At 34.1% G+C, this 15839-nt stretch overlaps 1 protein-coding gene across 1 annotated transcript; it reads right to left on the minus strand.

Moving 5' to 3' along the window:
* Positions 1 to 247: 247 nt before the first annotated feature.
* On the minus strand, positions 248 to 14249 carry exosc10 (exosome component 10). Its single transcript, XM_073823334.1, has 25 exons — positions 14117 to 14249; positions 13818 to 13954; positions 11660 to 11783; positions 10348 to 10452; positions 10037 to 10190; positions 9224 to 9332; positions 7627 to 7702; positions 7437 to 7547; positions 7210 to 7353; positions 6085 to 6275; positions 5809 to 5965; positions 5474 to 5622; positions 5347 to 5397; positions 3835 to 3946; positions 3677 to 3724; positions 3498 to 3573; positions 3310 to 3413; positions 3116 to 3208; positions 2970 to 3038; positions 1329 to 1422; positions 1172 to 1245; positions 859 to 1087; positions 714 to 775; positions 535 to 608; positions 248 to 443 (listed from the first exon to the last, which is right to left on the minus strand). The coding sequence occupies exons 1-25, from the start codon at positions 14228 to 14230 to the stop codon at positions 413 to 415; spliced, it is 2688 nt and encodes an 895-aa protein (XP_073679435.1). The 5' UTR covers positions 14231 to 14249; the 3' UTR covers positions 248 to 412.
* Positions 14250 to 15839: the final 1590 nt, after the last annotated feature.

The following is a 15839-nucleotide window of genomic DNA, read 5'->3' on the forward strand; positions in this document are numbered from 1 at the left end:
TGTCACATGGACTATTTTAACAATGCCCTTAATGCCTTTCTAAGTCTTGAACATGTCAGTTGTGCTACTGTCTATGCAGGGTCAGAAAGCTCTCGGATTTCATCAAAAATATCTTATTTGTGTTCTGAAGATGAACGAAGGCCTTAAATGTTTGGATAAGTAGGTAACTGATGACAATTTTCATTCTTTGGTGAACTATGCCTTCAAGCTTTAAATAAAAACAAGACTAATAAAAAAAAAAGAGAAAAAGGATTTAAAATTTCATTTTAATGACGAATCAAATACCACAAATTGATATGTATACAAGCACAAAGCTGTGCTGAAACAATAATGACAGATAATTCAGTCTGCAGAACAGAATGTTATGTAAAGGAAAGAAAATGGGGGAAGGTCAGCCATCACTTGGAGACTTCTATCTCTTGGGCCAGTTGTGGAGAAACCCTCTGCAAATAGAAATAAACCCATTACTTAAATGCTTTTTTTTTAAATCCAGCAATTACTAATATCCTCATTCTAGCTGTGCTTGTGTGTTACCTGTCAGATTTGGAGGGTAGATAAGACATGCTCCTGCCTCCCCCAATGTTTTTCTTCTGTCCTTTTTGTTTTTTCTAAGAATCAAATTTGGTTGAAAATCAGAGCACAGCTAAATCAAAACAAGCAGATGATATATTTCTATAAAAGTGAAAGCTTTTAGATAAAAAATAGGTTAATACCTTATACTTGGGTCCATTTGCTTGTTTGTTTGGATCGAAATGTGAACTCTCCTTTGATTTACCTGTGGATAAAACAAGTAATAAATGAAGACACCAATTGGAAAAAAAGAAATTGAAATATGACAGAAAAGGGCAGATCTCTCACCATCGAATATTTTAAAATTTGACTGGTTGTAGTCAAAAGGCGTAAAGCTTTGTTCAGGAACTTCAGGCTCTTCAACTTTCTGTTTCTTTTTTTTCTGAGCAGGTTTTGTCGACTGATCAGAAACCGATGCCTTACTTTCAGTCTTTGAGACTTTTTGGTTTGGTTTAGGAGTCTCTTCTCCAGCATTACTGGCAGCTCTCGCTCTTTTCTGTCCAACCTGCTTTGCTTCCTAAAAACACAAGAATGTCAAAACTTGTTTGTTTAAAATGAAGAAATGAACTAAGCTTAAGAGGGTGAGCTAAAGCTTCCTCACCGCTACTTGCTGCCGGACAGTGTGAACGTTTTTCAGCGCCTCCTGGTAGCTTAGTTTAGCTTTCTTTCGTTCCTCTGAAAGAAATACAAGCATCACAAAGATGAAGCATTAAAATATGAGACTACACAGTTACTATCAAACTGCTGTTGTTTTGTACCTTTAGCTTTCTTGGCTTGTTCTTTAGCCTGCTGTTTCTCCTGCGCCTCCTTCTGCTGCTGCTCCATACTCTGTAACTTCCACCGGTTACTAATCTGTTTTAAACCGAACAACAAAAATAGTCAATGCAAGCCAGTTATCAATACAAGCTGAAGCCCTTCACTTCACAAATCATTTTGGAGTATTTTCTCCCTGAATCAAAACTGAATTGATTTAATAGGTCCTGTCAGATCTTCTGTACATGTCTTATGTTGTCAGTTGTATCATCTATTGCAGCTTTTGTCTGTCCTATTAAGCTTAAACATGAAAAAAAAACATGACAAAGGAGGAAATGCTAAACCTCCCCATTGTGTTGTGTTTCGCCATAAGAAAAAGCTGTATGAATAATTAAAATAAACTATTTTACATATAGCTAAGTAAATATAATTAATTATTTATTAAACTGTAAATAAATTAATATAATAAATAAATTCTAAAACATATTACATAAAATTAATAGTAAATTATTATTATTATTGTTGTTAATATCTTTATATATACATTTTGATAAATCATTTTCTATTATATAAACATTTATATCTAATATATTCTTAACATTATTATTATTATTATTATCATCATATAGGGATCTAAATATAAATGCAATATTGCAATATTTATAAAACTGTAAATAAAAATAAACTGAATATATTAAATAAGCAAATAAAATGAATGGTAAGTAAATATAAATACATTTACATACCAAGTATAAATTATTACTATTACTACTACTATTATAATCATTATTGTTGTAATAGGGACATAAATATATTAGATAAAAATGTTTATATAATATAATTATCATATTTTATATGTAAATATATTTTATATTAAAGATGTAAACAAAAACAACAATAATGATAATATAAAACAACAACAATCAATAATAATTATTAGTACTACTATTAGTATCATCAATTTTCTAATATATAAACATTTACATCTAATATATTAATATATTATTATTATTATTATTATTATTATATAGGGACCTAAATATAAATGCAATATTGCAATATTCATTAAACTAAAAAATAACAATAAGTATATTAATAATAAATGCATTAAGTAAATAAAATAAATAGTGGAATTATATATGATAAATAGAAATTATTATTATTATTATTATAATATGGAGACCTAAACATTTTGGATATAAATGTTTATATAATAGAAAATTATATATCATAATTTATATTTTTATAAACACAATGATATTAATAATAGTATTATAATAATTATTATACTGATGATGATATAGGGACCTAAATATATTAGATATAAATGCAATATTGCAATATTTATTAAACTAAATAAAAATAAATAGAATAAATATTTTAATAATACATGTATTAAAAGTAAATCAAATAAATGTTAAGTAAATATAAATACATTTATATACTAAGTATAAATTACTACTACATTTAAATTTTATGATTATTATTATTATTATTATTATTATTATTATTATAAGGATGCAATAGAAAATTATTTTTTATAAATGATACAAAGATATTTCAATAAATGATGATAATAATAATAGTTATTATTATGATTATTATTCATAAAGGGATATTAATAATGATATATTAAAAAGACAAACCTCATAAATCTTGGAAGACGGGTCATATTTAGCATTCTTGGATATGTGGATGTCCTTTGATGGTAAATACTGAAAACAAGCGTTGAAATGTCAGTGAATAAGTACACAACTTAAGAAAAGGCATGAACTAAACAGAAGTGTTGTACCATTCTGAAGGGGTTCTCAAACGACCCCATGATGCTGTGAGCTTTTTGTTGTGCCACAGTCAGATGAGCAGAAACTGCTGGCGCTTCCTCATCCTCAAAAACAAAAGACAAACAACATCTTCAGCTTCAGCCCAAACATGCAAAATGTCAGACACAGAGACATGTTTCTAAGAAATTCTTTTCAAATGTCCTACCGCAAAGATGCTGATTTTTGCTTGAGCTACCAGGCCATGCAAGGATTTTTCCTCTTGTTGATCCTCCTCCTCGGAGAACAAAACTCCCGGTTTGGTTGGAGTTTCTAAATAAATGTGGAGAAAGTCAATTGGTGCTTTTAAAGTAACACAAAGGCAAATCATGAGGTCTTCATAATATCTAGACCTACCAAAGGACGAGAGGTCCAGGAAATCACTTTCAGATGAGCGGGAGGTGTCATGCGGTCCAAATAAAGTCAACTGAGGCTACAAGACAACAGCAAGAGAGCGAATGAAGAATAAACTCAAATATAAAGCTTTTGCCAGTTTGGATCCACTAAAAAAATGCTGAACGAGTCTGTCAACACACCTTTCTTCGAGGGGTCATTGATTTCCTCTTTTCAGCAACTACCTCTGCCTGAAAAGAGACAACATTAGAGTCTAGAACTTCATGTTTGTATTACAAATTGCATAACAGAAGACAGCAACAAGAGGTCTATGAGCTAAATGGTGTTTAGGCGCACACACCTTGAGTAAAGGAGTCTCTCGAGCCTGTTTGATCAGCTGATGAAGCTCATTGATCTGCTGGCGCACTAGTGGTGGAGTGGGGTTACAGCACGCGATGATGCCTTGAGGCTCCCTAGAGAACAACACATACGTTTATACAGCTTCCTGTGAGCAGCAGCTATCTTACTGCCTTTAAAAGAATAAAACATTCAAATAAAAAAGGATTTCAAATGCACTAGCGCACTACCGCAATACACACTTCACACAGAGATAGACAAGACAAGCATTCAAGGTTAAATAAACTGTCAATTTTTTTTTAGAAACACTAGATAAGACCCTTATTCCTCAGCTGGGATCATTTAGAGCCATTTGAAGCTGCATTTAAACTGCATTTCGGAAGATCAAAGATCTGTGGGGCACCATAGAAGTCCATTATATGGAGAGAAATCCTGAAATGTTTTCCTTAAAAAACTATTTCTTAAAGGGATGGTTCGGAGTAGAACTGACTTCATTGCTATGCACTCCGAAGCCCATGTAAATACCCCATCCGAAGTTTTTTTTTACCTTAGTCGAACATTTATGGAGATATTAGAGTTTTTCGAATTGCTTGTTACAGGAGTGAATGGTACATGTGATGTATCTCGTAAATTGCACCACTAAACGTGCAAGTAATCTTACCAAACTTGTACAGTAGTGTAAATAGGTTATGTACTCACAAAACGCTGCATCAGAACATTTGTAAGTCCACCATGAGTGTTTTAAAAACACGTTTTAGCCGATCCCTACTAGTCTCAAAAACTACAAATGGCGACACGTCGACGTCACTTCCCTGGTTTGAAAAAAGCACGTAAAAGTCCTCCTACAAGTTGACATGCACACAGATGTAGTAGGAGGACTTTTACGTGCTTTTTTCAAACCAGGGAAGTGACGTCTACTTGTAGTTTCTGAGACTAGTAGTTCTCGGGTAAAACGTGTTTTTAAAACACTCATGGTGGACTTACAAATGTTCTGATGCAGCGTTTTGTGAGTACATAACCTATTTACACTACTGTACAAGTTTGGTAAGATTACTTGCACGTTTAGTGGTGCAATTTACGAGATACATCACATGTACCATTCACTCCTGTAACAAGCAATTCGAAAAACTCTAATATCTCCATAAATGTTCGACTAAGGTAAAAAAAAACTTCGGATGGGGTATTTACATGGGCTTCGGAGTGCATAGCAATGAAGTCTACTCCGAACCATCCTTTTAATGACTGAAGAAAGGATGACAAAGTGGTGAGTAAATTAGCTGTACATTTTTGTTCTGGAAGTGAACTTCTTTAATGGAAAAGTTAATATTTGACCCCTATTTTGATAGTGCAAGTCCATGTGGTATATACAGCAAAAACAGCCAGTTTCCTTCCAAGACTTTATAAGTTGAAAACCCTCACAAATTGGGGGAAAAGAAAAGAAAAAAACACCAAAAGGGGACATCTTTACATTAAAATGTATAGACTATATTTAGGATGTGGGCTCTTTAAAACTTACTTTGGAAGCTCCTCAGCGATCTTCATCATCATGTGGTTTGGTAAGACATATCTGTGGAGGAACAACATTCATGAAGTATCTAGTAATCTGTCAACAGACACATGCATGTAGACATTTAGAGCATTACCCAGTGCTCTCATCTTCCTCTCGTGCCAGTTTATCTCTCCAGGCGTACAGCAGTCTGAACGCCGCTAGCTGCTGTGTGTTGAAGCTCCTCTTCTGCTTGCGGTACAGCTCCATGTATGAGTCCTCCGTGAAAATAGGCTTCACATATTTCTAAAGAGAAAGAGGAGATGGTTCTTAATAGATTGAACTTAATCTGAAATCACTATTATGTGCTGATTCTTTTAATTAAATCAGTTGAACTGATTCAAAGAGATTACCACAAAATAATTAAATACATAATTTCATATTTTCTGTGCATTTGGGCTGTTTAGTTGGTAGGAAGAAACCCGTTCATACCTTGAGGGAGAGGTCTTTGCTTTTATCCCAGACTTGCTGAATGAGGGTGGGCTGGCTGTTGCCCATATCATACAGGTCAGCCCGCACTCGATCGTACACGTACAGCAGGTAGTGAGTGTCAGCCTGAGCGTACTTCAACATTTCATCTGGCAATGGCCTATGAACACAAAGCCATCAGACAAGCAGAAAAATTGGGTCTTGAGTTCACTTTGTCTTACACAGGTGAATGATATTGTGCTGATCAATCTGTGTCAACGCAATGAGCATCGGGATTACCGTATCCTCCAGTCTGCCAGCTGGTAGCGTTTATCAGAGTTCACATTGCAGTAGACTTTCAAGAGATGGTCAAGGGAGTTTCGGCCGAGGTTTAGGCAACGTGCAGCATGATGGGTGTCAAACAGGTTGACCACATACAGACCAAAGTCCTTCTGTAGCCACTCGATGTCAGAGTCAGCACCGTGAAACACCTGCAGTTGATACATACAACATAACATGAACCACCGTAATCATCAATTGGCATTCACAGTACATTTTATATCCATAACATTTTTATGAATAAGAATCAATTCAGCTGGATATAAATGTAAGGCGGGACTTTATTTGATTTGTTTAATGAATAAGACTTGTTAAGCTATGTTATAATTGGCTGATTGGTTAAATTATTATTTTTTTTATCACCCATGAAGCCTTAGTCACAGGCCATTTTGGAAGTGACTGATTTATTGCACATAAGAAAACATTACAGGTAAAAAAATCAGAGATGCACCAAAATGAAAATTCTTGGCCAAAGCTGAACAAAATTATACACTGGGCCGAAGGAGGATTACCGAACATGGTTTTTCATGTCCCCCCCCCCCCCCAGTTGTTTACACCATAGCATAAATTACATAGCCAAAATGTGCTTTTTACAGTTTTGTCTTGCTTTTCAAAAAAAAGAAGTAAAAAATCAATTACAAAACAACAATTTAAAAATATTTACTTAAAACTGAACATTTTTAACATTCTAGTAGACATTATAGTCTACCAACAAAGCAAAATTTAACTTAAAATAAATAAGTTAGTAAAGTAATATTCTTTGGCCATTTTTAAGACCCCCTTCTTGAATCAGGCATGTGTTTTTAATGTACAAATAAATGCAGACTTTTTGAGCAAAGGAGAATGTTATAATAATATCACCAACGGCGATTTTTATTTCTCGTTTGGCACTTGGTGAGGGTTCATTTTAGGCCCTGCAAATGTATTAAAAAACCTACTTCAACATTTTTCACTGTCCAAATGAAATATATTACTTCATATTAAAGCTACAAAATAGCAGTAAGAGATTTTCTCTCTTTTGTTGTGAGATTAACATGAATGACTGCTGTCACTCTAAGAGCTGCCCGGATCATTAAAGTCAATCACCTTCACGATAACAGGGTCGGTGAAAGTCTCGTTTAAGATGTACATTTCACTGCGCAGTTCCAGCGTGTCTATGATGAAATCCTCCTCCCGTGTTGATATCTGCATCAGACATGTGATTCCCAGAAAGCTTCTGTAGGAATGATGCTGCAGAAAGAGAATTTCTGTGAATTAAACACCTGAAGTGATACAGGACTAAATGGAATCATGAAAAAAGAAAACGGTCATACCTCCAAGTCCACAGCAAACTCAGACACCTTGGCTAACTTCTCATTCAAAGCAACGAGGTCATCTAAAGTATTGATGAACTGACAAGTGGACTCGGCAAGTGGTTTATACATCTGAAACAAAGAAAATACAACAATGATTAAAAACACTCATCACCGTTCATGAAAAGAAAAGCGGATGATTAAGACTCACCTGGACTTCAGGTTTACTCTTCAAACTCTCCAGCATGACCAGATGATCCAATTCATACTGATAGGGGTGAGAAAACCTGGAAAACATCATTACAATTTGTTTAAAACAAGACTAACAATAAACACTGGTGTAAAATGTGACCCTGGACCATAAAACCAGTCATAAGTAGTACAGGTATATTTGTAGCAATAGCCATAAACTAGGGGTGGGCATAGATTAATTTTTTTAATCTAGATTAAATCTTGGAATTAATCTAGATTAATCTAGATTAAAATGGCTAATTCGAATTCTGCTGAAGGCATTCAGAATATGTGTGCTACCCAAATAATGAATTAAAGTCTTTGAGAATGGATCACAAAGCTCATAAAGCTGTTCTATGATAATTTGTTGATGAAAATAAATTATGCTCAATTAGATGTACTTGTGTTTACTAACTAACAATGAAATAATTTTTTCTACCTATTAGATTGTGTTTTTTTTAACGTCAACACCTACCCAGCCCATTACATGTTACACCGTACTTTTATTTTGACAGGTTGCCGTGAAGTTTCTGTGTCATACAGTATGATATGATGCTAGTTTTCTCAAATGAAACGTTAAAAGTGACACTCACAGCAGTTTGGGAGATTGAGTTTATCTGTTCATGTGAGATGAAAATGCCAAAAATTACCGGGAGCGTCACGTGTGTTTCAGTATGCGTGTAGTAAAAGCTCGTCTCCGCAATGCATACATACAGCTAGGCAAACGGAACATATCGGATTCATATTAAAACGGTCTTTTTGCATTTCAGGTTTCACATACAATAGTCCATATCGCGATTTGAATTAAGTGACTGACCAACATTTGATTTATGAATCCAAAAAACGACGAATTTGCGTGGCATTTCGCGCTATAGTAGATTCGGTTTTTATGAATGGAGGACTACACGATCCCGTCTGTGTTTTGGCGGAGGAGACTTAAACGCGCGACCATATTCTAGTCTCTTTGGTATACATCCGCGTTAAACTATCAAGGTGAAAGTCATCATAGCTTGCGTAGTTTAGACCCAGCTCCCAACCCAAATTTGAGAATAGATTAACGGCGATATTTTTTTTATCGCGCGATAAGAGTTTCACGTTAACGCAGCACGTTAACGCCGATAACGGCCCACCACTACCATAAACACATTGTATGGGTCAAAATGATAGATTTTTCTTTTATGCCAAAATCATTAGGATATTGAGTAAAGATCATGTTCCATAAAGACATTTTGTAGATGTCCTACCATGAATATATCCAAACTTAATTTTTGATTAGTAATATGCATTGCTAAAAACTTCATTTGGACAAATTTAAAGACAATTTCCTCTTTATTTAGATTTTTTTGTACCCTCTGATTCCAAATACTTGTATCTTGGTCAAATATTGGCCTGTCCTAACAAACCATACATTAATGGAAACCTTATTTAGCTTACTTATTTTTCATATAATTAAATTATAAAATCTTATTTTTAAAAAAATTGACCCTTATGACTGGTTTTGTGTTCCAGGGTCAGAAATAACCATACCATAATAAGATGGCTTTACGCTGGATAAACGAAATAAATGTGTGTCTTACATGTCGTCCACATGCTCTTTTGTTCTCTCCTGATGGATAAAATCTGCCAATGCAGCAGGAACATCCAAATCCTCCGGTCTCTCCTTACGAATGTGTTTGTTGGCAAAATCTAGTCATGCATTTGGTTACATTTTAGTATTTGAACATGTTACCATTTTTATTTAATTGATGTATTAACTAATATTAAAATTAGGTAAACTCATCTAGTTTCTAGTTTAAAAGGATAGTCCACGCAAAAATAAAATTTCCCCATGATTTATCACCCTCAAGACATCCTAGGTGAATGACTTTCTTCTTTCAGACAAATACAATCAGAGTTAAATAAAAAATTATCTGGCTCTTCTAAGCTTTATAAAAGGCAGTGAATGGGTTTTGAGATTTTCAAGTCCAATAAAGCACATCCATCCATCATAAAAAGTGCTCCACACAGTTCCAGGGGGTTAACAAAGACCTTCTGAAGCAAATCGATGCATTAATGTAAGAAAACGTCTAAAACACAAATGTCACTATCTTGTGACCGTGTGTACAATAGCTAGTGGAAGCTAGAAATCAGGGATTATAAAGTTTTAAACATGGATATATTTCTTACACAAACAGATTGATTAACTTCAGAAGGCCTTTATTAACCCACTGGAGCACTTTTATGATGGATGGAAGCTCTTTATTGGACTTCAAAATCTCAACAGCCATTCACGGTCATTATAAAGCTTTAGAAGAGGCTTACATCTGAATATACACCTAGAAGAGCTGGAGGATGAGTAAATCATGGGGTAATTTTCATTTTTGGGTGCGCCAACCCTTAAACACACTCACATGATGACAGAGGTTTAACAGCATTGGGTTTGATGAAAATTTTGGAGACAAACGGAGTGTTGCTGTTGTCCACTTTCTCCTTGAACTTGAGCTGCGGCCGCTGAATGTTTTTAGCATGTAGAAGGTGGAAGGTCTCTTCTCTGCGGTTTCCTCCCTGTAAGAAGAAGAAAAGCTGGCATCATACTAGAACCTGCTTCTCAGTGACCAGCCAGACATTATCAAAACATGTGACTAAACTAACTAACAGAACGCATTCTCTCTCTCCAACGAATATTTTCTTAAGTTAAAAAAGGATGAGCTGAGAAACTAACTCTGCGATTCCAGCTGGACACGACAATCTTTGGCGGCTGAAATCCTGCAGGCATCACAGGCTGCTGAGTGCGACTCACACCAGAGGCCTCGTCCAGGAGAATGCCCTGAACACAGATCACATTTCAATTAGCAATTTTACACATGCAACAGAATAAAAGACAGACTTGCAGCACTAGACAAAGAAATTGAGACAGAACTTTTAAAGAAGTTGTGCACTTCCAAAACAAAAATGTACAGATAATGTACTCACCCCCTTTGTCTTTCTTCAGTCATAAAGAAATTGTGTTTTTCAAAGAAAACATTTCAGGATTTCTCTCCATATAGTGGACTTCTGTGTGCCCTGAGTTTGAACATCCAAAATGCAGTTTAAATGTGGCTTCAAACAATCACAAACGCAGCTGTAAATGATACCAGCCGAGGAAGAAGAGTCTTATCTAGCATCTGCTCTCATCTTGCTCTGCCTGACTCTGTTTTTCTGGTTCAAGACAGTTAGGGTATGTCAAAAAATTCCTATCTCATTTTATCCTCCAACTTCAAAACCTTCCTACATCACTGTTTTACCTTTTTCGTTAAGGGTGTTTGATCTTCTTCGCATGTTCACTTTGCAAACACTGGGTCGGCACTTCTGCAGCAATGTTGGATGTATTTGAATTACTTTTGAAGCTGAGCGAGAAAATAAGATGGGAGTTTTTCAACATACCCTAAAAGCCTTGAACTGGAAAAAACGAGAGTTCAGACAGAGCAAGCTTTTAAGGTTAACAAGTATATAAATTGTAATTAAAAAAAAAATAAATAACCGATTGTTTCACTAGATAAGACCATTCTTCCTCAGCTGGGATTGTTTCAAGCCCTTTGAAGCTGCATTTAATCTGCATTTTGGAAGTTCAAATTCAGGGCACCATAAAAGTCTACTAAATGGAGAGAAATCCTGAAAAGTTTTCCTCAAAAAACTATTTCCTTACAACTGAAGAAAGAAAAACAAACAACTTGGATGGCAAAGGGGTGAGTACATTATCTTTAAATTTTTGTTCTGGAAGTGAACTACTCCTTTAATCTCTTGTAATTACTCCAGGTACAACAAAACAACTTAATATGCTGTTGTCTAAATGCCTACTCATATAACTAAACAGATATAAGTAGTCTGTATATTATAAGCATGCTGTGCTTTTAAGATTCCTGCTGCTTTAAATGCTTGGGTTTGCTTTTATTGATCATCAACTGTGATGTGAATTTCACTATTATCATAGAACAAGAAACTGAAACTAGACTTTAAGCTTGAATCTTAATGTGTCAACAGTCTAAGATTCGTACCACTTTCTCAAGGATGGCATCGTTTGAGTCCACCACCAGATCAAACCTGTCCTCCAGTCCAGTCAGTTTGTTTCTGTCTCTCATGTGAGACCTACAGCCATGATGCTGCATTATCTGGCTCATACTGTAAGGGAAATATACACAGATATTAGTACAATAAGTCTTAGATTCCAAGTTCCAACATAATGAATTTAAATGTACACTGACATGATTTATAAACTCTGAAACCTTCTTTCAAACTTTAAGTTCTGTTGCAGTATTAGTAGAAGTAGAAGAAACACATTCTTGTTTTCCATACATGGAGTCCAAACATGTCTTTTTAAAATTGATTGTACACAAAAAAGAAAAAAATAGTTAGCATAGCTTTGCTCCCAGCCACTGGAATGCAAAAAACTGCTGAAAATAATCAATAATTGTCATGTTTTGGGCTGTACTAATCAGTTGGAAAAGGAAAAACATTTGGAATACTATAGACTGCCAAAAGTTATAACAAATCAAGGAAGAGTGTAAAAAACTGTCTGAGGAATAAAAGGCATTTGTGGTTGGCCAAACTGAACCAGGATTTCCAGAACAGGATTCCTGATAACATTCGTGTTTGTTCTTATCATTTCCAGTCAGGTAGGTGACAATATTAGGCTAATATCTTAATTAATACTGCTTGTAAGTATCATTACCAGCTATTAACTTTAGTTTGTCAAAAAAATTGCTCTCTTTCCTGCTTACAAAGTCCTTATCGAAATGATTTAGCAGCTTCCACACGTTTTTTTAACATAAATTAGCAAAACAACATATTCAGTAGTACATTAATCAAGCAATCCATGCTGTTGTTTACATCTGAGTTACTGACCAAACTGTGACATAAGTGCAAAATCTCTATTGACATGTGTGCTCTTGTTTTAATCATACTCAATTTTGTTCAACTTCTCATCTTCAAAAAATTAAAAATAAATATATATTTTTTTTATAATCTGAAGTAAGTAACATGCTTTGATTTAAGGATGTTTACATATGTGGCCCCGGACCACAAAACCAGTCTTAAGTAGCATAAAAATACAGCAAAAATACATTGTATGGGTCAAAATTCTTTTATCTTAAGTAACGATAATGTTCCATGAAGATATTTAGTAATTTTTCTACTGTAAATGTACCAAAACTTAATTTTTGATTAGTAATATGCACGGCTAAGAACTTCATTTGGACAATTTGAAGGAGTACTTCACTTTCAGAACAAAAATTTACAGATAATGCCATCCAAGATGTTCATGTATTTCTTTCTTCAGTTGTAAAGAAATGGTATTTTTTGAGGAAAGCATTTCAGGATTTCTCTCCATATAATGGACTTCTATGGTGCCCCCGAGTTTGAACTTCCGAAATGCAGTTTAAATGCAGCTTCAAAGGGCTCTAAATGATCCCAGCCGAGGAAGAAGGGTCTTATCTAGTGAAACAACTGGTTATTTTCTAAAAACATTTACTACTTATATACTTTTTAATCTCAAACGCTTGGCTTGCTAAGCTAGACAAGATGAGCATTTGAGGTTAAAAAGTATATATATATATATAATTTTTTTTTTAGAAAATAACCAATCGTTTTGCTAGATAAGACCCTTCTTTCCTTACCTGCTCCATCATTTAGAGCCCTATGAAGCTGCATTTTGGAAGTTCAAACTCGGGGGCACCATAGAAGTCCAGAGATATCCTGAAATGTTTTCCTCAAAAAACATAATTTCCTTACAACTAAGTAAAGAAAGACATGAACATCTTGGATGACACAGGGATGAGTGAATTATCTGTACATTTTTGTTCTGAAAGTGAACTACTCCTTTAAGAGCGATTTTCTCAGTATTTTTTTTTATTGCACCACCTCAGATTTTCAAATAGTTGTACCTTGGCCAAATATCGTCCTATACTACCAAACCATACATCAATGGAAAGCTTGTTTATTTAGCTTTCAAACAATGTATGCCTGGTTTTGTTGTCCAGAGTCACATATTAGTATTGAAAGACAAAAACAATGAGGAAGACATTAATCTTTAATAATGTATGTATCATTCAATGCCACGACATTTTTGTACCTAAATGTACCACGATATATGTTTTGACACGTGTCGTGGCAGTTTCTTTATTAAAAGACTGCAGTGTATCATGTGTGAGAGTGTACCAGTGTAAGAGTCGATCTCCCTGTGAAGCGCAGAACTGCTGGAAGGAAGGGAAGCTGCGGTACAGATCAAACTCATCCCCGGTTGCTGGAAGAGCCGCAGACGCTTTCGTTGCAGCGACCACTGCTCCCAGACCATGCTGTCAAACAAACATCAGCAATGTTACATTAATTTCAGCTTCACATCTAAATCTCAAAGGCACTGCGTGTGCACGCATGGCTACTCCTATCCACGTTGCAATGTGTTTACAGTTAGCTACAGCACTGACAACGAAATTCACACATTGAAACGATCCACCAACCTTGACAAATGAATCAACATCTTTAAAACCTGGACAAAACTCTGTTTCTTCTTCTGTTTCTTCAGCTGGTGTGGAATTATTACTCTGTTTAGCACTGCTCGAGGAGGCAGCCATATTGAAAATATTAAATCGAGAAAATCCCAGCCTCACGAGAATACATCTTCTTCTTTGACAACACATGTGTCGACGTTAGCCATTATCGCCACCTGGAGGACATTTTGTTTCACTATTATTACTGTAAAAAAGACTCTAGGATATACTGAATGAAAATGCAATTTTGTTGAAAAGGACCTTTCAAGCAACCTGTTCATTTGTATACACTACCACGGTAAAACAGTAAGATTTTTAACGTTTTAAAAATAATTATGTTCTGCTCACCAATCCTGCATTTATTTGATCAAAAGTACAGTAATATTGTGAAATATTTTTACTATTTAAAATAACTGTTTTCTGTTTTAATATATTTTAAAATGTAATTTATTCCTGTGATCAAAGCTAAGCAAAGTCTTCAATGTCACACGATACTTCAGAAATCATTCTAATATGCTGATTTGATTCTCAAGAAATATTATTATTATTATTATTATTATTATTATTATTTAAACAGTTGATTTTCAAAAGCTTGGAGTCAGAATTTTTTTTTATAATAGAAGTTAATGCTTTTTTTAGCAAGGATGCTTTCAATTGATCAAAAGTAATATAAGGCATTTATAATGTTACAAAAGATTTCTATTTCAGATAAATGCTGTTCTTCTGAACTTTCTATTCATCAAAGAAACCTGAAAAAATACTGCTCAGCTGTTTTCAACATAATAATAATATTTTTGAGCAACAAACGAACATATTAGAATGATTTCTGACTGGAATAATAATGCTGAAAATTCATATATTCCAATAGAAAACAGTTATTTTAAATAGTAAAAATAATTCAAAATGTGCTTCTTTTTAAAAGAGACTTCTTAAAAAAACATTAAAAATCTAACTGTTCAAAAACTTTTGACTGATAGTGTATAAACTGAAGATGTGGAAACTGTTAACGTAAAAAAACTGATTAAGTTGTTAGGCAAATAAAATAAAGCGACAATTTGGCATAATTCATTATTTTATTAATAATTTAGCATTAGGTGAACTATCAATTGCATATTACAAAAAATATATTAGATTGTTCTAACTTAAATATGTTAGGCTTAAAAGGGCCGTAGTCATGTAATCATGGTCTTTTTTTTATAGGAATTAAATACTACCATTGGTTCTTTTACATTTTTATAGTAATACTGTTGTTAAATATTAAATATTTAGCTACTTACATCTTACCTCACACTCTTTGGCCGTTAAAAACTAAAGCGTCACTTCACGTCGTTTTTTCCAAACTAATTAGTAGTTTTATAACTAATAAGAATGATCATTTAATCCATAACTTATACCCCTTTAATAAATTTGTAATAAAATTCAATATTGATACTTGATTCTTTTGTAAACAGCATACAAAGTGCAATTATTCTGGCCATTCTGCCAATGCGCCACTTAGTCAAACTTAGGGACCAATTTATTTATTTTGTTATTTATTTATTTTTTCAAAAAATTGACGAAAATATACAATCACCTACAGGAGAACATTAACAAAGAAAAGAAGTAAGAAAAATTTAATAAATATTATTAAAGCAATGAAAACTGCTTATTTAATACTTAACGTAGTTGTTAGGTTTAGTACGACGTGATATGC

Source organism: Garra rufa, chromosome 18 (assembly GCF_049309525.1).
Source record: "Garra rufa chromosome 18, GarRuf1.0, whole genome shotgun sequence".
NCBI classification, from domain to species: domain Eukaryota; kingdom Metazoa; phylum Chordata; class Actinopteri; order Cypriniformes; family Cyprinidae; genus Garra; species Garra rufa.